The 24,425-nt window shown below is 40.1% G+C and overlaps 1 protein-coding gene across 2 annotated transcripts in view; it reads right to left on the reverse strand.

Moving 5' to 3' along the window:
• Window positions 1–11,249: 11,249 nt before the first annotated feature.
• GPR63 (G protein-coupled receptor 63) overlaps window positions 11,250–24,425 on the reverse strand; it is a 60,505-nt gene continuing 47,329 nt past the window's right edge. The window contains exons 1-2 of one of the 2 annotated variants that reach the window (XM_044924307.2): window positions 17,644–17,999; window positions 11,250–16,747 (exon numbers count right to left, since the gene is read on the reverse strand). In XM_044924307.2, the coding sequence (XP_044780242.1) occupies window positions 15,335–16,594 (1,260 nt within the window). In that variant the 5' untranslated portion in view covers window positions 16,595–16,747; window positions 17,644–17,999 and the 3' untranslated portion in view covers window positions 11,250–15,334. Of the gene's footprint in view, window positions 16,748–17,643; window positions 18,000–24,425 lie in introns of those variants that run through there. The other variant, XM_006053922.4, reaches the window with a different exon arrangement.

A 24,425-nucleotide genomic window follows, 5' to 3' on the forward strand; every position in this document is an offset into this window, starting at 1 on the left:
TTGCACAAAGTTGGGGCAGTTTAGCAGCAAGGCCTATGCACCCAGGATCCAGAAAACAGGATTTTCTACAACTACCATTCTATGGGTTTGTTCCCAGTCTATCGCAGTCCTACGAGCATCCAGAGTCCAATATGGAACACATATTATTAAAATAAATATAGAAAATGGAAGAAGAGAGAAGAGCACAAGTTAGAGGAAGAGAGAAGACAAAAACCAGCAGTTGCACTTACTAGAGCAGAATGCACATATCCCATCATTGAGTAAAGGGCCCTTTGAATAGAAGGAGGGGAATATTCACAGAATTAGCTGGTTTCTCTAGGATGCAACTGTAAACATCCCCACTGATTGCACCTTCACACGACAATGACACACTTCCTTCACTCACATAGTTTATCTCCAATGTTCAGCCAATAAGAATGTATGGCTGGCTTGCCAACTTTCCATGCATAGACAACTGATTTTGTAGTCTACGCTAATAAATCTTGCCTTTACACAGTATTCATGCTTTCAAACTGTGGTGCTGGAGAAGAGTCTTGAGAGTCCCTTGGATAGCAAGGAGATCAAACCAGTCAATCCTAAAGAAAATCAACTCTGAATATTCATTGGAGGGACTGATGCTGAAGTTGAAGTTCCAATACTTTGGCCACCTGATGCGAAGAGTTGACTCATTGGAAGACTCTGATGCTGGGAAATATTGAGAGCAGGAGGAGAAGGGGGACAATAGAGAATGAGATGGTTGGATGGCATCACCAACACAATAGACATGAGTTTGGGTAAACTCCAGAAGTTGGTGATGGACAAGGAGGCCTGGCATGCTGCAGTCCATGGGGTCGCAAAGAGTCGGACTACCCTTCGTGACTAAACAACAATAATAAATCATGAAAATATCGTGTAAGTTTCCAGAAAGCCTTCCTGAGACATTCAGGTCCTCCCTGCTCTTAAATAAAACATGTACCAACAACCAGAACTCCTTCCTATACCCAGCAACACATTGTCTGATACCCTCATAGAAATGAGAGGTGATGGAGGCAATTACTGCCAGATAGGATGATCTGACATGGCCCAAAACTCTTCCAGAAATCCTGCATGGTGCTTCAGGAGGAGTCTGGTTGGTCATGAGTGTGGGACTGTTCATCCATTTGTCTCTCTTCTTAGACAGGATATCAAGATAGTCACTCATTCTGGCTCACCCATAAATTTCACAGCCTTACATACAGAGTTCATCAACAGCATAAGGAAATCAAGGGGCCAGACTATGTCAAGGGAAATCTTAAGGAAACTGGACCTGCATGTGGGGCAACTATCCAGGGCCATACTAAACCGGGAGGGAAGTCCAATGTTCTTCAGTGGTTTCTTTTTTTTATGATACTCTGGTCAGAAATGAAGAGGTCACTGTTGGCTCTACTGAGACAGAAAACACTGTGTTTTCACCAAAACTTATATCTTCTTCATCAGGAGTACACGACTAGACCACATTTCTCAGTCTCCACTGCAAGAAGGTATATCCAATGTGGTCAAAATTTTATCCAGTGGAATATGGGGGAGAAACAATGCATGCTACCTCCACCCTTGGCCCTTAAAAGTCTCCCAGGTGTCCAGGCATGGTAACTTTATCCAGTCTACTGATATCGGCACATTAGAATTCACAGGCTGAAGATAGCAGAGTTTCTATCATCTTGGCTTCTTGAATGATTACTTGGAGCCAAACCAGGAATGTGTACATTAAATCGTTATATGAAAAAGAAATAAATTATTGTGTTAAACTACTGCTCTGAGGACTTTGTTGTCAAAAAACCTAGCACTACTTTAATGAATACATGCACTGATGTTCACGTCACATTTGTGGTGCTGGGATAATAACACTCACAGTCATGGTTGGATCAGGGGAGACAATGGCCCAGGGTGGCCTGATACAGATAAAGAATTTCAATTGCAGTATAAGAAGGAAACAAACCTAACTGCTAGAAAAGCATTCCGAAAAGTCAGCGTCAAGGAAGGAAGCCATTCACAACAAAGTAAGTAATAGGGATTGAGCCAGGAGGCCTGTGAGTGAGTTGGATTCTGGGGATGAAGACAAACAGAGCCCATGGTGTAGGATTTGGGCAGAGATATGAGGGCAGCAAAGGTCCATTTTCTGTGCAAATTCAGACAATGTCTGTCACTATCTTTAATAGCCAGCTCTTTATCCATTAGCTTCCTAAAGACTCTACTCACCGGTCTCATTTCTGCAAACCCCATTTCTCAAGAGCCAGTCATTTCTCAAATTCTTTTCTTTAACTTTGTCCCGTACCTGTCACACACTGATGGTATTTTGATATTCTACTTCCTCACCATATCTGTGCCTTAGATTTCCACTTTTTTCATAATCTGGTAACTGATTGCTGAGTATGTTACTGGGGGTAGAGAAAGACTGCTGTTTTCACTCTCATGTTAAACTTTTACTGGCATAAACACTAGTGTGTGTCAGCCCCCAATCTGGGATTAAGTCGAAAGCACCCAGATGAGCCCTCAGGCTGCAGAAGAGGGCAAACGCTCAGGAAACCCTGCTTCTGAGACATCAGGACCTCATGACAAAAGCCACATACCTCTAGGCATTCCATGATCTCTTGGCCAACCTAACATTCCTGAGGAAGGAGGTGTCAGATGTGGGTTGAAGTTCTGAATAGGAGCTTCACCAGCCTGAGTCCCTCTCCACTACCCAAATCTCACCTGCCTCTCTAGTGATCACATGTCCGAACCTCTTCCCAGGAAGAACCCCAATGCAAAGAATCATTCTTTGTTTATTGTTTGCACTATTTAGATCTCAAAAGACTTCTGCTGGCCCCAGCCTCTAAGAGCTGTGTGCCCGCTTGGCCCGTCTGGATTTCTGCCCTGTGTTAGAAAGTGCTCTGAGGACATACAGGCCAGTAAAGCTTCATAAGGCTCTGCAGCTTTTTGTGCTTGTCTGCAAGAAACACATGACTTCAGGCCATAATAAGGATATTCATCTTGTGGGGTGGCACCTATGCAAATGATCAACACAGAGGAGTTCTCAGCCTTAGTAATGCTGAACCGAATATCTACCAAAATGAAGGTGTGATGAATGCAGGCAGACCACCAAAGCCAGGAAATCATAGAAGAGTTGAGAAAAAGCTGAGGGCAGGACCAAAGGCAACAGGAGGCATCATGAAGTCCAAATTAGGTTGACTGGGACAATCAGGTTCTAAAGGAAAATTTTTCATAAGTGAAGGAGAAATAAGGTGAAGGAAATAAGAATGCATAGGTAAGAAGTTGGATAGATAGCACCACAATATGAAAAAAAAAAGCCTGAGTTTCGGTGCTGACAAAGAGTTGAATTCCTGTATCTCCACTTTATATATCCTGTGGTCTCTTAAATTCATTTAACGATTAACTTAAAACCTTGAAGGATTTGTAAAACAGATTGATAATGTCTATTTCCTAGAATTATTATAAGAATTAGAGGCTTCCCTGGTGGTTCAATGGCTAAGACACCACACTCTCAATGCAGGGAGCCCGGGTTCGATTCCTGGTCAGGGAACTAGATTCCACATGTTACAGCTAAGACCCGGTGCAGCTAGTTGCTAGCTCACTAAGCAAGTAAATACTTTTTTAAAAGAATTAGAGATTAGTACTTGCACCATTTAACAGGCATCAAATAAATGATGGATGTCATTAATATGATTACTTGTTTGTGGACTTTCTATAGGCTTTAAACAGCAATCACAGTCTTACCCAAGAGCCAGTGACTGAAATCATTCTTTATAATGCCTATCCTGCTCCAATCAAAAATGAATCTTTACTTAGTACTTAGACCTTTTAGTATTTATTCATTGAACATAGTAAGTAAACTCCTTTTATACATAAAAGGCTGAGCTAGCTGCCAAAAACACAGCACTACCCATGCATATACCATATTGTTACCTGTTTCTATGTGGCCATACATCTTGTTTTAAACTGTCAGTATTTTAAAACTATGTTACTAAATATAAGTTTTCTGCATTTCCACACAACACTGTACTGATCTGGCTGCCTTTTTTGTTCACCTAACATTTCTCTTTTATTGAATCAACCCTTTGTTCTGGCACCATGTTAATGTACCTTTTGGTATATTTATACATGTCATGTCTTGGATTGACTTTTTATTCCAAGTTTCTTCCCGGCAAAGATAATGAGCACAGTGAGCTTGCTTAATAAATGTTACATAATAGTAACTATTAAATGTTCCTTTAAAATCTCAAGCCGCTTTTTATCTTTTGCTTCTACTTTGAGATAATTATATACTTCTCCAAAGCTATTTATAGCCCCCATCAGGAAGAACAGCTGAAAAAAAAAAAAAAAAATGTGTTCCCGGTCCTGCCAAAACTATGGTGAAAGTGATTTAAACTCCGAATTTCTGTTGCAAATGTTCCGATGGCATTCAACATATGGATGTCTAATTCTAGCAATAGGAAACTTCTTCCAACCAGAGTCTCCCCAATGGAGGTGGTTATTAAATACATCTTGTCCATATCACCATCTTCATTCATTTACCAACAAACTGAGATCACACAAAACCAGTTATGAAACACACCTTTTACTTGTTATCGGTCCATCTGAATCTGCTTCTCAGCTGCACAGTGAGTCACGTCCTCCTCTACCCTTTGAAGTCCGAATCCCAGCATATTTAGTCAAGACCGCAAGATGTAGCCACAGACCAGCCTCACAAGAAGAGCAGAGGACCTCCTCCATGCCATGACTTGCACATTACAGGTTCAAAAAAAATTATATACATATGCGCAGTACTCTGAGGGTTGCCAGGTTTAGCAAATAAAAATTTAGCAGCGCTATCCATTCCACACAATCGTCTCCCAAACTAGCCTTAAAACCCTCTAATTAGTTTCTCCCCTAAGTCAAGGCAGCAGGTTTATACAGTGGGCAGCTCGCTAGACTTGGACACTGAGGCTCTATGTGCTGACCTTAGCACTTGCTACTTGGCTTGGGTAAGTCCATTCTGATTTTAACCATCAAGATTTTATCAAAGGTCCATTTCCAGACTTCTAGGAGCCACCCCTCTCTGTGAGCCATGGCACTAGGTGCTGGAGAAGCAACAAGCAAGCACAGTGCCCCACCCTCGCCCTCGGGGAGCTTAGGGCCTAGTAGGAAAGAAAGGTGAGAACTCCAGGGAGAAAGGGAGAGCTAGAAATCAAGACCAAGCTGATTTTTTTTTTTTTTTTTTGGTTGTCAACACATCTCTGTTAGATTCCATTCCTCTGTTTCTCTATTTCCCTTCAGTGTGCAGCTTGTTTTACTGTAAATGTTTTCATGAGAAGCCTTTTGCCCTGGAGAGAGATCTAACAGAACCTGTTGCTTGGCAATTGCAGCCTTCACAAAGGCGAACATATAATATTGTGATGTCTTGGAATCCAAGTTAATCACAGCATTTGTATAGCTTTGGGGAAGCTAAGAAAACTCCATATTTCTTCCTGTCAGAGGCAAATGTCTTCTGAGCCATTTGCAGGTGCTTTGCTCATTAGATGAATCCTGGAAGGTGGGGTGAGAGCACGTGAAATTCTCTGGGTACTAACAGTTTCCCAAGGAGTCCTCGGCACCCATGAAGAAAAAGTCCTGCCAGCCTAGATCCAGAAAAGCAAAAGTAATAGCGATACTTACCAGACAAGTTTGGGGTATGTACATCCTGGGTAGGTCCCAGTTTGTGTCCAAACTGAGAACAAAATGCTCGACCCACGCTGGGAACCAGCCGCTCCTGGCCTGTGTGCCTTTTGCCCTCAAGCTCAACCTTTTTAGCGGTAAGTCTTGGATGATGAACTTAAAAAAATATGCTTTCTTACAAATATAAACATTCTATTGTTCTTTCTACTAGTGAAAATGCACATATTCAATTAAAAGACATTCCAAGATTATTTATTTGGCCTCTGTTTGCTTGGTTACTGTTTTCCAAAACTGGAAAGCTCATTTTCCAGCCCTTCTTTCTCTGATGCTAAAATCCCACTAAGAGCTTCTGAGCTCTAAAGTTGGGAGCTGATGAGCTGGGCTTGAGTTCCTGCTCTACCTCCTAACTGCTGTGAGACGTTGGGAAAGTCGTCTAATCATTTAAACCTGTTTCTTCATCTGCTTATTAGTGGATACAGCTGATCCCCGAACAACGGGTTAAGTATCTTCACCCTCCAAAAAGTGGGAAATTCAGGTAGAACTTAACGGCCAGTGCTCCAGCCCCGTAGCTCTTGCAGCCAAGATTTGACCAACCACGGATCTTGTAGTCTAGTGTATTTACTATTAAAAAATTTCAAATGTGAGCGTACCTGAACAGATGGTCAATAAGATAAATTACACAATTAAATTCTTTTCATTGTTTGCAAAACTATATAAAAAGAGGGCATATATATATATATATATACAAATGCTGTTGTCAACTAATAAATTCTATTTACTATACCAATCATAAGTTAAGACGATGTTAAAACACAGCCATTTTATGTCAGGCTGAGGGAGTCCTGGTTGGCAACATAACAGGAGTGTCAAAGCTGGCAGCAGGACCTCAGGGTTCTTGACTTTATCACCTCCACCTTCTCTTCCAAAGTCTGGGCTACTGTAAATCCTGTGGAACTTCAGACAAACCAATACGTTCTTGAACCCCAAGTGCACACCAGCATGGAACTCTTTCCAAAAGGGGTTGTGACATCTGTGCAGTCTAGGAAACTGTCTGGGTAGCTAAGCATTCCCAAAATTTCTGCCTCAGCCAGCAAGTTCCTGAAGGTCCTATGATATTAGAGATGGTATACCCAGGGCTTCAGGAGCCCAGATAGCTTGACAACTCGATTTTGATTCAGCCTAATCTACTTAATGACTTAAAGAATAAACCAATCTAGGTTTTGTGCTAGTATCTACAACTTTGTGTATAGGTTTTTATGCCATGATTATTTTATCTAATGCGTGGAGAGGAATAATCACAGAGTATGATGCTTAGTAAGTATACTAGTCACACTAGAAACTCAGTTCTATTATTGTGGAATAATAGGAGCAAGGTATTCTAAAAAACTGTGAACTTTAGCATTAGACCTAGATTTGAATCCACCTGAAAAGTTACTTAATCTCTTGGGAACAGAATTGGAAAAAGGAGAAAATACTATGGATTGAAATAAAGTATATTTTGACTACGTTAAGTGGCCAAAATATGGCATGTGTGCTTAGTCGCTCAGTCAAGTCCGACTCTGTGCCCCTTAAACTGAAGCCCGCCAGGCTCTCCTGTCCATAGGATTCTCCAGGCAAGAATACTGGAGTGAGTTGCCATTTCCTACTCCAGGGGATCTTCCCAACCCAAGGATCAAACGCGTGTCTGTTGCATTTCCAGTATTGGCAGGTGGATTCTTTTATCACTGAGCCACCTGGGAAGCCCATTTAAAACATGGCACTCATCATCATTATTATTGTTAGCATATTTTTATTTTGTGGTTAATATTGTCTTAACCATTTATGCTTTCAAATTTCTTAGAAGAAAGGCATCATCCTTGCTAAGTATCACAATAATTCAAGTTTATATAAGAAGAAAGTTAATTTATGAAATCATCTGATCAATTATTATTACTCCCTTTTGAGAAGTTTCACAGTGCTGTGAAATTCACAGATACTATGTCCTGTGATTATGTGAATTTGAATATAATGCAGTCAGAATGTTTCCCATCCTCTTCAACATACTTATCTTGGTCATGACGTTAATCTCAACACTGAGATTTATGCGACTGAGTTTTTTACACTAACACTATAGCATTATTTGTTGCTGTCGTTTAGTCACTAAGAGTGACAGTTTGCAACCCCATGGACTGTAGCCCACATGCCAGACTCCCCTGTCCTTCACTACCTCCCAGTTTGCCCAAGCTCATGTCTATTGAGTTGGTGATGCCATCTAGCCATCTCATGTCTGCTGCCCCCTTCTCTTCAATCTTGCCCAGCATCAGGGTCTTTTCCAATGAGTTGGCTCTTTCATCAGGTGACCAAAGTATTGGAGCTTCAGTTACAGTATCAGTTCTTCCAATGAATATTCAGGGTTGATTTCCTTTAGGATTGATTGGTTTGATCTCCTTGCACTCCAAGGGCCTCTCAAATCTTCTCCAGTACCAGAATTCAAAAGCATCAATTCCTCAGTGCTCAGCTTCCTTTCTGGTCCAACTCTTACATCCATACATGACTACTGGAAAAACCATAGCTTTGATATTTTAAGTTTGGATGTTATCACTGCAATGGTCTTGATGTCTTGGAGGTCCATGACATTGTACATGATGCAGGGATCAAGACCACCCCCAAGAAAAAGAAATGCAAAAAGGCAAAGTGGTTAAGGAGGCCTTACGAATAGCTGTGAAAAAAAGAGAAGCAAAAAGCAAAGGAGAAAAGGAAAGACATACCCATTTGAATGCAGAGTTCCAAAGAACAGCAAGGAGAGATAAGAAAGCCTTCTTCAGTGATCAGTGCAAAGAAATAGAGGAAAACAACAGAATGGGAAAGACTAGAGATCTCTTCAAGAAAATTAGAGATACCAAGGGAACTTTTCATGCAAAGATGGGCACAATAAAGGACAGAAATGGTATGGACCTAACAGAAGCAGAAGATATTAAAAAGTGACAACAATACACAGAAGAACTATGCAAAAAAGATCTTCACAACCCAGATAATCACAATGGTGTGATCACTCACCTAGAGCCAGACATCCTGGAATGTAAAGTCAAGTGGGTGGGCCTTAGGAAGCATCACTATGAACAAAGCTAGTGGAGGTGATGGAACTCCAGTTGAGCTATTTCAAATCCTGAAAGATGATGCTGTGAAAGTGCTGCACTCAATATGCCAGCAAATTTTGAAAAGTCAGCAGAGGCCACAGGACTGGAAAAGGTCAGTTTTCATTCCAATCCCAAAGAAAGGCAATGCCAAAGGATGCTCAAACTACTGCACAATTGCACTCGTCTCAAATGCTAGCAAATTAATGCTCAAAATTCTCCAAGCCAGGCTTCAACAGTATGTGAACCGTGAACTACCACATGCTCAAGTTGGATTTAGAAAAGCCAGGGGAATCAGAGATCAAAGTGCCAACATCTGCTGGATTATCGAAAAAACAAGAGTTCCAGAAAAACATCTATTTCTGCTTTATTGATTATGCCAAAGGCTTTGACTTTGTGGATCACAACAAACTGTGGACAATCCTTCAAGAGATGGGAAAACCAGACCACCTAAGAAATCTGTATGCAGATCAGAAAGCAACAGTTAGAACTGGACATGGAACAGCAGACTGGTTCCAAATTGGGAAAGGAGTAGGTCAAGTAGGTCATATATATACACTTCTATGCAGAGTACATCATGAGAAATGCTGGGCTGGATGAAACACAAGCTAGAATCAAGATTGCCAGGAGAAATATCAATAACCTCAGATATGCAGATGACACCACCCTTATGGCAGAAAGTGAAGCAGAACTAAAGAGCCTCTTGATGAAAGTGAAAGAGGAGAGTGAAAAAGTTGGCTTAAGGCTCAACATTCAGAAAACTAAGATCATGGCATCTGGTCCCATCACTTCATGGCAAATAGATGGGGAGACAGTGGAAACAGTGAGAGACTTTATTTTGGGGGGCTCAAAAATCACTGCAGATGGTGATTGCAGCCATAAAATTAAAAGGCACTTGCTCCTTGGAAGAAAAGTTATGACCAACCTACACAGCATATTAAAAAGCAGGGACATTACTTTCCCAACAAAGGTCTATCTAGTCAAAGCTATGGTTTTTCCAGTAGTCATGTATGGATGTGAGAGTTGAACTATAAAGAAAGCTGAGCACCAAAGAATTGATGCTTTTGAACTGTGGTGTTGGATAAGACTCTTGAGAGTCCCTTGGACTGCAAGGAGATCCAACCAGTCCATCCTAAAGGAAATCAGTCCTGAATATTCATTGGAAGGACAGATGCTGAAGCTGAAGCTCCAATACTTTGGCCACCTGATGTGAAGAACTGACTCATTTGAAAAGATCCTGATCCTGGAAAGATTGAAGGTGGGAGGAGAAGGGGACGATAGAGGATGAGATGGTTGGATGGCATTGCCAACTCAATGGACATGAGTTTGAGTAAACTCTGGGAGTTGGTGATGGACAGGGACGCCTGGCGTGCTGCAGTCCATGCGGTCACAAACAGTCGGACATACCTGAATGACTGAACTGAACTGAACTCTGCCCAGGCTACAGTCCCTAGTTTTTCCATCAAACACTAATCTAAGTGGTGCTGTGAAGATGTTTTGTAGATGTGGTTAAAATCTACAATCAGTCCACATTAACTGAGAGATTTTCCTAAACAATCTGGATAGGTCTGACTTAAGCAGTTGAAAGGCTGAAAGCAGAAGGGAGGCTTTTCTGAGAAGGAAGAAATTCTGCCTCAGCAGAAACTGACAGCAACTTCAGCTTGTGCCTGTGATTTCCAGCCTGTCCTACAGGACAGCCCGCCTTTTGGCCTTCAAATTTGCACAGCCAGCCCCACAACTATGTAAGCCAACTCTTGCAATAGATCTCATAATAAATACGTTTTACTAGTTCTGCTTCCCTGGGTTAAATCCTGACTGATACACCCGTGAAATATTTATTTTTTTCTTTTTGCATTAAATCTAACTGACTGCACCTTGACATAGAAGGTAGACACTTCTCCTAAAGCTTCTCTTTATTATGAGTTGAGTGCAGCTAATTATTTTCACAGTAGATGTGAACATGCTTTTAATTCAACATTTTCCATTTTGCTATCTTACCTTTCCATTTCAAAAGAAACTATTAGATGTAGATTTAATGACAACCTTCCTTTGTAAATCAACCTTCTATTGTAACTTAAAAATAAATATATTTATCTTTTGCATATAAGTGAAAAGGAAAATAAAACCCTTGTGTCTAGTTGGCAAAAATTGAAACTCACCTAAAAATGAATGATATTTTCTAAAGATGTAAAAGTAGGTTTTAGAAAGGCCTTAGATTTTAGAAAAGTACAGTATGAAGTCATTCCATCAAAACAGAAGCAAATATTGTCACTGATTTGCCAGTGACAATCCGATTTCAAATGACTTAGCAGGAAAATTTTTATAACTCTCCTAGACAGAATGTCTTAAAACTGTCTCTTAATACTAGTCTTTTGCCAAGTTTCATTTCATCCTTAATTGCTCTGAGAACTTCTAAAACCAGAATACAGTTACACACATAAAGGCTTTGAGAGCTAATTTGAAAATAAAAACCCAGAGGAAGTAGGATTGAAACTAAACTCAGATTTTAATTGAACAGAAAGTATTATTCATGACAATTTTTTTTCTAAGATAAATGAAGTAGTCCTTTAAAAATACTCCACTTTTAGAAATGTTAAACATTTATTCATTTTCTTACTGGTAGCTCTTTTCCTGGCTGTAATAAGAATATGCACAAATAATCGTACATTTTGATTTTGAATATTACAACCCAAAATTCAAAGTGATTTTTTCATATAGGTTAGGTACCATTGTAAAATAAATTAATTTTAATTACAAAGGACAAGTACCAATTAATATCTAAGAACTGTATTACCATTTACTTGTAATAACAAACATGTGCTTTGACATTTTCATTTATTATTATAAAAACTGAGTTTTCAATGAAGACTATGGTTGTGAAAATCTGAATTAAACAGTCCTTTAAACATTAAAAATCATGGAAGTATAAAATATCAAGCAAGTGAACATTTTTCCTGTGATATATACATAAATATTTTCATGTAAACAAAAGCAAATATTAAGTTAAGTATCCTTGTCAGCAACTGAAATACATAGATTTAAATGGTTGTTTTATTTTTTCCATGCTTCCATTGAACACAACTGGCGTAAAGAGCAATAGGAATTGGATGAATCTTTGCATTCCCCTTACTCTTCAGGAGGTTACATACAATAAAGATACCTCTCATCTAGAAAAGAAAATATGAGAGGAATCAGACTCCAAAAGGCATCACTTTCAATTGTGAAACTTTCAATTGTGAAGTCACCTTTTCGCTCTACTTTGAAACTATATGTTTTACCAGAACTTTGCCCGTTGAAAGATGATAAAGCTGACACTGGAGCGATCCAACACTAACACAAGGGGCAGCAAATTAGGCCAACGATACACAGATTTTCCTCTCAATGTGGATTATCCATGCACTGGGAGACAATGGCTTCCAACACAAATCAAACATTTTTCGGAAAAAACAGACAATTTTTAAGTGGATATATTTCCCACAGGAGTGTTTCTTGAAGTATGCCCCACAGACCATCTGAACCAGAATCAGACCACATACTCAACAAATAAAAGTGGGCCTTGGTGGGCCCAATGCCCCTCTGGCCTGTATTTATTGTTAACAAGCTCCCCTGGGAAGATGTAAATGCAAATGAATATTTGAAAGTTTGAATATCACTATTTCAGATTATTAAGGATTTCTTTTGACTCTTTCTTTTGACCACAAACACTTCATTATCTCTTTCCTGCTTCTTACTTATTAGCCTGAAGGAAAAAGAAAAACATTTCTGATGTCAGCCAGTGGTGATAACTCATAGTGGCATTTTTTTCCATCAAGAAAATATAGAATAGGCAACATGTGATACTACACCTAAATTGTTCAAAGGTATACCACAGCACTTTTTTTTTTAAGCTTTCAAAATGTATATGTGATAAAAAATGTTCAAAATGGTTTGTAAACTGTCATCTGATCGATCAAGACAATCCAGTATAAAGAGAACTGCTGTTTGGTGTGGGTGCTGAATTCTCACAAAGGCCCCTCTTGGTCATCTTTCACAAACACTGAGCCTCTCAGCAGGGAGCGCTTCCCAATGCTGCACTGCCTACCAGCAGAACTGAAGTTACCTGAGGATTGCTCATAAAAACAGGACAAAGGAAACAGCTGTCTCAACTCCAGCAATGAAAGGTGTCTCAAGATCTACTACCAACATGTAAGATGAATACAGATCACACTGACTTTCCTCAGATAAAGTCTAATTTCAAATAGACTTATTAATATCTGCCTGAAATCTAGCTTATATTGAAAATGGAAAGCATGATACACTTCAACGTGCTACTAATATCTACTACAGTGTTTATGCTCTATAAGATCCCAATGGATAAAAGCAATTTTACCTGTGAATAATATAAATAAGAGACCAAAGAGGTAGGTGAGTCTCATCAGAGGATGATCTCAAAACATGTTGAATAACATGCTTGAGTCCCCAAGGACAAGTTAACTGGAAAATGAGTCCCAATAACAAGATCACTGCCTCAAGAACAGTGTTTCTTGGGTCTTTCATGATGACATCCACCTCCCAAACTCCTAACTCCTGCCATGGTGCCAGATGCTCTTCAGACATTCAATTTTAAGAAACATCTAAAGAAGTAAAATGTAAGAAAAAATAATACTGGAGACCAAAGAGTGATGCTGATGTCAGCTGAGCTCTTCAAAAAATCTCTACTCTCACATTACAATTGGAAAAGATCTTGAAGATTCATCTAGTCCAACTCTTTGGTTGTACAGCTAAAGAAACAGAGGCTCACTTCCCACTGGTGACAAAGCATGACAATTCTGAAAACATGCTATAAATCCAAAAGAGGTTCATGGTTAACTTGACTATTTATAAAGTCCATGATGTAGCCAGCAGGCTACACTTTCAGCACTTACGGCCTTAGTCTGAAGCCCCATCTCTGGGGGCTGTCTAGTCCCAGGAATTGGAGAGAGAGGGCACCGAAGGCCCCGGATGCACGTAGAGCAGCAGGGAGAGGCAGATTATCAGCAAGAGAAGAAGAATTTGAAACCCTAGACCTGCCCCAATGAAAACTTGCTCAAGGCTCAGACCAGGGTTTCTGTTCAACTCTAAGTATTCACATTCTTCAACAGCCAGCTCTACTCTGGGCAAGCAGAGGGGCAACCACAGCATTCTGTCCAGAACATTGAGAAATAGAGCTGGACAACTGGAAACATCCAAACCTACAGGGCAAAGACCTATAGACAGCTGTATTTAACTTCTCGATAATTGTCACTTGTTCTGCAAATCAAAAATTTGCCTTATTTTCTTATACCCTTATCTAAGATTTTTAAGTTCTACTTTATAAAGGAGGTTATGAATGATTTTATTTTTTTCCTTTCTATTTTCCAGACTTTCTGTAATGTAATTCCTTTTGGTAATTAAAAAAAAAAATGAAGCTTTTTTTTTTTTAAAGAAAGTTTCAGTCTAAAAAAAAAGGAAGAATACACATAGTTTCCCTGTTGGTCATGGAACTTCCAAACCTGAAGGAGGTGTCTGTGTGGTATAGCAGAACAGCAGTCTCAGGGCTCAGATGGATTTTCTGACCCCAGCTCTACCACTACCCTTGGGCAAGGCTTAAGTCTCTTTGAGACTTGCCTTCTTCATCTGCAAAAGGAAGAAATAATAACCTCCCTCACAGCACACTGTGAGGATAAAATGATGCACAGCGCCTGGCGCCTGGTAGACATCTAATTAAATGGTGACCCTTCTTCCCACTGAACTCAGAGAATCGGTGAGTAAAAGGAATCAGCACAGCCCCCACCAGCCACAGCCTCTCTGCATTTCATTTACATTTTCAAGGGTGCTCCATCTTCTCAACTCTGCCCTATTTCTCTAAAGATTCACTATTGTGCTTAGAAAAAGTTCTCCATTTTTATGTTCTCTCCTTTAAAACTGTACATGCAGATAAAACATTTTTTAACTATCTTCCTAGAAATAATGCAATGTTTCCTAAAGCACAACATGTCATGTATAAAAGCAATTCTGAAAAACATGACTGAATTAGTCTGTACATTGCTTCTTAAAGTGCACCAAAGTAAATATTAATGACCTTTAAAATGTCACTCACCCCCTTGGGTTATTTTTCTTAAATAAAACTATCTATCTACTGAGATGTATGTGGTTTTTGGCTCCAACGTGATGGCAAAAAGCAGCAGTGTCTTCCAGGAAAAAAAAAATTTGATAAACTCAACTAAGCATATCTTAGCAGCATACAATATACCTAAAATTCAATGTAACTTCAGGCTCAATAAAGCACAATCCTGATTCCTAAAATCAACTGAAGTTACAGAAAACCATCTCCCCACCCTAAATCAAGAATTTCTCTTGAACCCTGGAGGTAACACTTGGGATCACTTCCCTATTGTGTATCCCTGGTAACAGACTTGTAACTAATCACCATCCTTTCTTTACATTGCACACATACACATATATACATACCCTATGAATAAAACAACAAAGTTTAAGTGGAGAAGCCATGAGAAAGAAAATTCAAAGTCAGATAAAGAACAGCCATCACCCAAAATGTCAGGCAGTTCCAATATTCACACCACCGTCCGATGTTCCCCACACACATAGACAGCACTGGGGCGTATCCGTCGCCGTGTGTGACCAGGGAGCCGCGGCAAAAACTTGAAGGACTTAGGCATCATGTCCAAGCAGGCATCGTGGAATTTCTTAATCCTCCAGTAGTAAATCAGTGGGTTCAATGCAGACTTGAGGTAGCAGAGCCAGAGTAGCCAGGTGCTGATCTCAAAAAAGTTGTGCTGATAGTAAAAGTGCTTGCTGAACGTTGCCACAAGGCTGTAAGTAGTGAATGGGGCCCAGCAGACGATGAAGACAGCGAAGAGAATCAAAATGGTTGTGAAGGCACGCGTTTTAAAGCCCATGTCAATGCTCATCTGGAAAGGTCTCTGGAGACTCATGAGACCCAGTTTGCTGGCCTGGCTGAGGCATATACCTTCAGGGTAGCTGTGGATCCTCAAGGCATTATGCCGAAGAGTATTGAGGATGCCCATAAATGAATACAAGATCACCAGGAAGGGCAGGAAAAAAGAAATGAGAGAAATCAAAATCACATAAGCCTGGTAACCCGGATCAGTTGTGTACCCGAACACGCACTGGGGGGCTCGGGAAGGTATCTGCAGGTCAGGGTTCCCTACTGCCAAAGGAAAAGCTACACAAAAAGAAGTTGCCCAAGAAACTGCAATGAGAACCTTAGCCCTGTATGGATTTAGCTTATCCTGCCTCTGGACTATAATAAGAAACCTATCAATGCTAATGATGAGCAGGATGGCTACTCCCTCTATGACAAACAACCAGAAAAACATAGCAGATACCCTACAGAAGAATTTCCCAAAAATCCATCTGGTGGTAAGAATAGTGACCAAGGCCAAAGGCATGTTCAGCACTGCAAGCAACATGTCTGCAAAGGCCAGGCTGGCCAGGAGGATGTTAATGGCGGAGCGCATGGCAGCTTTTTGGTAAACCATGAGGCAAACAACCAAGTTGCCAAGAAAAGACACACACAGAATAAACATCATTAGAGCAGAAAGGATGATCTGGAGAGGCAAGTTGAGGCTCTTGGAAGCTGCTGGTGTTGGGGACACAGCTGTACTATTCACTGTTAAGGAACTCATCCCAGTGGGAGCCAGGGTTTCAACACTGTATCTAAGCAGTGGACCAACGCCAGGGTGCTGGAATGGTGGAGGGACTGTAATATTCATGTAGGTGTTTTCATAAACTACAAACGTTGTGTTGGATGCCCCAGTATGGGATGCCGTCAACACTGCGGAGACGACCATGGTTTCAACAGGATGGAAGCTGGAGTTGTCAGGGATGTGAGTGTTCTTCAAGCATTTTAACACAGAGCAGCAGGATCAGGTTTCACTGATGAGCTTGGAAACATATTCTGGAAACGGGAGAAAGATGTCCATCTTCCATAGGAGTCCTTTTGCCTGAAAACAAGTCCAAAACACAAAAAAATAAACGGGAGTGAGTTTTGTACATATCATTTGACTCCTTACTCTTCATCCTGAAGGACCTATTTCACTTTTTTTAACTTTTTAAAAATATTTAAGTTTCTAGACTAGTCATCACTAAAATATTGTTCTGTTTTTTTAGTCAACTATAATGGAAACTTCATGACTTCCATATATAAAGTGAAAGTGAAAAGAATAAAAATGTATTACTGCCTCAAAGGCCAAAAGTATTACCTTACAGTTAATTTTTCTTTCAAATTTCCAGGAGCAGCATAGCCTTTTCACAGTTACTATTAATACAGATTTTATTATCTGTTTGTCCTGAGAGTATTAACAGTTTTCTTGATAGCCCTTTGGTACAGGTTTATATTCCATTCTTACACTAGCCCGAAGCTAGCTGGCAAAGAACCCTGAAATCAGTTTCCTATTTAATACATGATAATCAAACACTTTCGCTTTCACAGCTTCACAAGTAGACACTACCCTTATCTTCAATGAGGGTCTGAAGCAGTTTTATGGCTCTCTATTTTATTTGTGGTTTTCCCCAGAATCCTACCACTCTATTGAAGAAGTTCTTCAAGAAAAGAAGAAAAATTATCAGTAAAACGTCTTGGTCATATTTTGAAGACTTCGTTTCTTTTTCCAAAGCTCTCTTTGATCCTCATATTCTCTCTTCTTTCCCATGCCCACCCATTTCCATCCTTTATTTTCTGAAACAAATACTTCTATCTTCTCAATTTCTTTTTCCGAAAATCAACCTTACTGTAATGCCAGCAACTTGATTAAAATGTCAACCAAGAAATAAAGGATTCTAAAGAAGATGACTGGGAAAATATTCAGGTGTGAAGAAGAATGTACTCTAGAAAACTTACAAAGATATTTCACTTTCTTGCTCCAAAAAGCTTCTTATCACCTTTCTCTTCTCCTTACCCCCAACTTCTTAACAATTCCTGTAACCTGTGAGTTTTCTGTAAACAACTTTCTTAATCTATTATCTTCCTAACCTCCTTTTGTGATGTAGGTTTTTCCTTCCTTACTGGAGAGGTAACTTTAACCTTTCTAATTCTAAAGAACTCTCACTGGATGTCTGTGTAGATTCCTTTAACAAATCCAAAGATTGGGGATGGGCGAATTGCATGCATGTGTGTGTGCTAAGTCACTTTAGTTGTGTCTGGCTTTTTGCAACTCAATGGACTGTGGCCTCCCAGGCTTCTCTGTCCATGGGATTCTCCAGGCAAGAATACTGGAGTGGGTTGTCATGCCTTCTCCAGAGGATCTTCCCGACCCAGGGTCAAACATGTGTCTCTTGTGTCTCCTGAATTGCCAGGCAGGTTCTTTTCCACTAGCACCACCTGGGAAGCCCCACATTAATTGTTTAAGATGATGCCGTAATTTTTTCATTATTTGAACTTACAATTACTGAATGATTTTAGGAGTAAGTGCCAGAAGTCCATTTATTCATTTCTTGTACTATAGAGGATAGAAGCATTTCATTTGTGAGACCCAAGATCCAGCACTTTAACCAAATCATGGGCTCTCTAACATATTCCTATCTCTCCATAATCCCCAATTTGCTGTCCAGGGCTAATCATATGAATAAGAATATTCACCTATTTGTTCAAAATATTAATTTTACTATATACTTTCAATGTTATGGGCTTCACTGGTAGCTCAGATGGTAAAGATTCCACCTACATTGCAGGAGACCCGGGTTCAAGTCCTGGGTTGGGAAGACCCCCTGGACAAGAGAATGGCAACCCACTCCAATGTTCTTGCCTGAAGAATCACAGGGACAGAGGAGCCTGGCAGGCCACAGCCCATGGAGTCACAAAGAGTCCGACACAACTGAGTGACTAACACTTCACTTCACTGTTATAGCTTAATTTCTTTGTCTCTACAAAAAGGTATGTAAAACATACCTGGATAAGATGCCCCACTAAGCCAGTGACTTTCAAATTTTATTAACCACAAAGGACCGTGGGGAAAGTCTCTTTATAACTATATAATCAGCCCAAGTCTCTTTATAACTTCACAAATATACATATAAATAAGCATAAAGACTGTGCTTACTGCATACCTCAGCCTCAGTATGATTCTATTTCTAGAGAAAAATCATAAACGTGTATCTTAGGTAAATTTGTATCTTTAAGCCTAAAGTAACAGCTGTAACTGCTTGACTAAGAAAGCAAACATATCCATCCTGAAGGAGCTCACACTTAGCTTTCTAAAACTCTTATTTTCTTGACCATGCTGAGAACAAAACCAAAACGGAACAGAGCCAAAACAAAAATTTATTGTAAAAGATGCCTTTTAGGTTGTTCCATATACAGTCACAATATTTTAATGCTGTTGTAAAAACTTCTAACTTGATTCACTCAATTATTCATCCATCAAATATTTATTTCAGAGCCTACTATGAGCCTGCCTGCCTCCTGAGACACCTGTATGCAGGTCAAGAAGCAACAGTTAGAACCGGACATGGAACAACGGACTGGTTCCAAATTGGGAAAGGAGTACACCAAGGCTATATGTTGTCACCCTAGCTTATTTAACTTCCATGCAGAGTACATCATGCAAAATGCTGGGCTGGATGAAGCACAAGCTGGAATCAAGATTGGCAGGAGAAATATCAATAACCTCAGATATGCAGGTAACACCACACTTATGGCAGAAAGCGAAAAGGAACTAAAGAGCCTCTTGATGAAGGTAAAAGAGAGTGAGAAATCTGGCTTAAAACTCAGCATTAAAAGATCAAAGCATCCAGTCCCATCACTTCATGGGAAATGGATGGGGAAACAATGGAAAGTGACAGACTTCATTTTCTTAGGCTCCAAAATTGCTGCAAACAGTGACTGCAGCCACAAAATTAAAAGACGCTTGCTCCTTGGAAGAAAAGCTATGACCAACCTAGACAGCGTATTAAAAAGCAGAGGCACTACTTTGCCGACCAAGGTCCATCTAGTCAAAGCTATGATTTTTCCAGTAGTCATGTATGGATGTGACAGTTGGATCAAAAAGGAGGCTGAACACTGAAGAATTGATGCTTTTGAATTGTGGTGTTGGAGAAGACTCTTGAGTGTCCCTTGGACTGCAAGGAGATCAAACCAGTCAAGCATAAAGGAATATATGCAGATGTCCTGATCAGAAAAGATCCTGATGCTAGGAAAGATTGAAGGCAGGAGGAGAAGGGGACAAGAGTGGAAGAGATGGTTGGATGGCCTCACTGACTCAACGGACATGAGTTTGAGCAAGCTCCAGGAGATGGTGAAAAGACAGGGAAGCCTGTCATGCTGCAGTCCATGGCATCGCAAAGAGTAGGACATGACTAAGTGACTGAACAATAAAAATGAGCAAGGCACTGGAGAAACACTGATGAACAAATGATTCCTGAATTTCTGCTTAAACTAGACAAACAAACCATAGACCCTGCTTCTCAAAATTACACTGAAATGACAGTATAGGGATGTTTTTTAAATAAAATTCACAATCCAAAAGGACAAGTATGAATGAAAGATGCATCAATAGATAAGAGTTTTTGTAAATGTTTTAAGGCAAAGGCAGATGGTGGTGTGGTAACTGAACAGAGCAGAACAAAGAACTTTTTATCTTCAATACTTCCTGAGAAATATGCTTAGAAGCTGAAAAACCCTGTAGATCCCCAGAGAAGCTGTGGATTAGGAGATACCAGGAAGTACTTTTAAGTTTGGGTGGGGTGGAAAACTGGGAAATTGACTGAAAATTCTATATACAGAGCTATTGGAACCCCACTCTAGGTTTGTGGCTCATCTTCTCCAGCAACCATATGAAAGAACATACCCCCATGCCAGCAGCCCAAGTCATTGGCACACCTGAACCTGATAAGCACAAAACTTCAGCGAATCAGTGCACAGCTGATCACAGCAGGACTGGACAGGTGTCTGCACATTTGGCATGAGAACCTAGCCCCCTTCTCCACCCTGTTCCCAGATGGCCAGCAGCCAGGCATACACTACCAGGCAGGACTGAAGCACTCATCTTTTCCAGTAATTAAAAAGCCCCAGAGGAAAAAAAATACTCTAGATACTAACCTTTCATGGTGCCCCAAGAAAAATGCCAGCTTGGTGCCCAGTTACCTTGTATACTGAAGCCCACCTACTATCAAGCCCAACCCATGCACACAGAGCTTCCAATCAGCTTTTCAGTGCCCATTAAATATAAAAGTTGAATTTCCCAAATATATATAGAGTCTATGAAAGGCTTACATAAAAGCAATGTTAAGGTAAATACTGAGGAAGATCTGAAATTTCTAATGTCAGAGAGCATAACATACATGAACTTAGTAACGCTTCTGCCCTGGTATCTATATGCTCTTCATTTATTGTACTCCTGGCTGAAAAATTAGGACTTCTGAATACTCATTGTAACTATGTCAAAAGATTCTTTCCTCTTAGAAATTCTTATCAAGTACATTGTGACCCGCAGTTTCTTTGAATTTCACAGTAGACTAAATCAAAGTTTTATACTTAAAATTTGCATTTCCAGAGGAAATGGGACAACAGCAACATAAGAACAGTAGAAAATTAGCTTAGGTTGGTAATACTTGCTTGGCAGTCCTAATGTTTAATCTAAAGTAGTCTTTATGTGCCATTTGTTGGGTACTCTTATTACATAGTCCAAGAAAAAATTAAAATTATATGTGAAGGTGCACGTTTATATATTCATACACATATATACACACCCCACATGTAAACCTCAGATATGGCAGAAATTATTGAATTTATGATTCTTTCGCTTGTCTCAAGTATCTACAGAAACAACACAGGGGCAATCAGGTTAGTGATACAGTTAAGTGTTTCATGTTTGGAGAATGCCAAGATGTCACAATTAATGGGGCTTCAGGGGCTGGAACGGAGAAGGCAATGGCACCCCACTCCAGTACTCTTGCCTGGAAAATCCCATGGATGGAGGAGCCTGGTGGGCTGCAGTCCATGGGGTCGCTAAGAGTCGGACACGACTGAGGGACTTCACTTTCACTTTTCACTTTCACGCATTGGAGAAGGAAATGGCAACCCACTCCAGTGTTCTTGCCTGGAGAATCCCAGGGACGGGGGAGCCTGGTGGGCTGCCGTCTATGGGGTCACACAGAGTCGAACACGACTGAAGCAACTTAGCAGCAGCAGCAGGGGCTGGAATGGGCAGTGAAGGCCACAGAATTCTTGCAGTCTTCATCCTTCAGTCTTAAACTGCTATTTCAGTGCTTTAGATATTTGTTTCATTGAAAAGAGTATATTCTCCTAGAAGGCAGATTGATTTTATAAATCTCATTGTCCCCTATGACTACTATGCTTTGCACACAGCTCAATACATACATGGTAACTTAATCTGCACTGCCTGCGTGCATGCTTAGTTGCTTCAATCGTGTCCAACTCTTTGTGACCCTAAGGACTGTAGCCCTCCAGGCTCCTCTATCCATGGGATTCTCCAGGCAAGAATACTGGAGTGGGTTGCCATGCCTTCCTCCAGGGAATCTTCCCAACCCAGGGATGGAATCCATGTCTCCTGCACTGCAAGAGGAGTCTTTACTGCAGAGCCACAGGGAAGCCCTTATTTGCATTATGTTTTATCAAATCAGAGAATTTCTTCTTGTCTCTTTTTATTATTTATTTGTGTTATATGCACATAATTTCATTTAAAAAATCATCAAATGACAGTCAAATCTTATACTACCTTTCACATTCCACGTCTGGTTTTAGAGGTAGCCATTTTTAACTATTTTAAAGTTTTTTTTCAAAAGTACTTATGTACCTAAATAACATGAAGAAATTGATACTTTAATCAATATTATATATGAACTCCTGATTTCCTATTAGGATAGTAAAGGTTTAGCTGCCATAGCACCTCCCAACTTACTTATCTCTTCATACTACCAAAATATTTATTTGAAAATTCCGAAGAACAGCAGAAGTTAGTGCATCTATTAATATATTTGCACAAATAGTATATTTACTGATAAGCCAAAAAATTTTTTTCTTTCCTGTATAAATTTTGCATTTTATAGAATAATTTATATACTTCTAATTTTATTTTTTTTAAATAGCTGTTTGTTTAATCTGCTCTACCAGACAGATTTTACATCTAGAAGTATCATATTTCGGAAGGTCAGATATATCAGCTACATATTTTATCTTGAAGCTATTCATTCAGCTTTATGTGCCTCCCTGGAGTGACACTGGGTCAGTTACACAGAAGCCAGCAGGAGACATCTCTTTACTATCATCTTGGAATCCTCCTTTTTGCCTTGGGCTCTTGGCTTCCATATTTCTTAGGTCCTTTCTCTTCCACTTCATTGTTTCCTTTGTTGACTTCCTTGTTTTCCATGAACCAATTGTTTTTGAATAAAGAACACAAGGGACATAAATTTTGAGTCCTTATATGTGTCTGTCTTTATTTTTATCCACATTAACTGTCTTGGTTTACAATTCTCAGTTGAAAATAATTTTCTCTGAGAATTTTGAAGGTGTTGTTCCACATTAGCGGTTCTCAAAGTTGAGCATGCATAAGAATCACCTGAAAAGCCTATTTAAAACGGGGGCCCCAAACCCCAAGTTTCTAAGTCTGTAGTCCAGGGTGGGGACTGGAATTTGAATTTCCAGAGGAAAGAAACAATTCAATTGAGAACACTGAATTCCAATCTCAAGGATTAGAGGAAGAGCCAGAAAGCCTCTTTAACCACAGTGAAGAAAACTTATCTCCTACTGCCCCAGAGATGGGATTTCTAAAACTAGAAGTCTAATCCTATGGGTGGCAATATTGCAATGCAAATTGAATTCCCAAACTTACAGAGTCTCTTCAGTTAAAGTTAGGATTCTGGCTGGGAAGGAGAGGGGCCTGAAAGCTGGGATAAGACTCAGTTCAGTTCAGTCGCTCAGTCATGTCCAACTGTTTGTGATCCCATTGACTGCAGCATGCCAGGCTTCCCTGTCCATCACCAACTCCCAGAGCTTGCTCAAATTCATGCCCATCGAGTCGGTGATGCCATCCATCTCATCTCATCCTCTGTCATCCCATTCTGCCCCTGCCTTCAATCTTTCCCAGCATCAGGGTCTTTTCCAGTGAGTTAGTTCTTCACATTAGGGGCAAAAGTATTGGAGCTTCAGTTTTAGCATCAGTCCTTTCAATGAATATTCAGGACTGATTCCCTTTAGGATTGACTGGTTTGATCTCCTTGCTGTCCAAGGGGATTTTTATGAAGCTGAGGCTGAGGACCTTGTGCTGCAGTTTTATCTGCCAATAGTAACAGCTTTTCCTCCTTGCTTGATGAGGTTGGTCTCTCCTTGCCTGAAGAATCAGTAAGAGCCTTACCTACAATGGCATCTAGCCAGGGACTCTGGCCTTCCTTAGGACCTTAGGACCCTGGCCCAACTATCTCTCTTGCTTCTAGACCTACAACCAGAAGCAAGTCCCAGCAGAATCCAGTGTGTAGTGTGAACTGTGAACGAGAAAGAAAGAAAATTTATATCAAAAGATATGCAAGATAATTCCAACTTATATGGACAGAAACCAGGGAATATGTATGAAAATAGATGCAGAGGGTATTAAACCAGGTTGGAAGGAATATAATGTTAGAATAGATCAAAAATTTTAATATGGGCACACTAAACTGGGATTCTGGATT

The sequence above is a fragment of the Bubalus bubalis genome, chromosome 10 (assembly GCF_019923935.1).
Source record: "Bubalus bubalis isolate 160015118507 breed Murrah chromosome 10, NDDB_SH_1, whole genome shotgun sequence".
NCBI classification, from domain to species: Eukaryota; Metazoa; Chordata; class Mammalia; order Artiodactyla; family Bovidae; genus Bubalus; species Bubalus bubalis.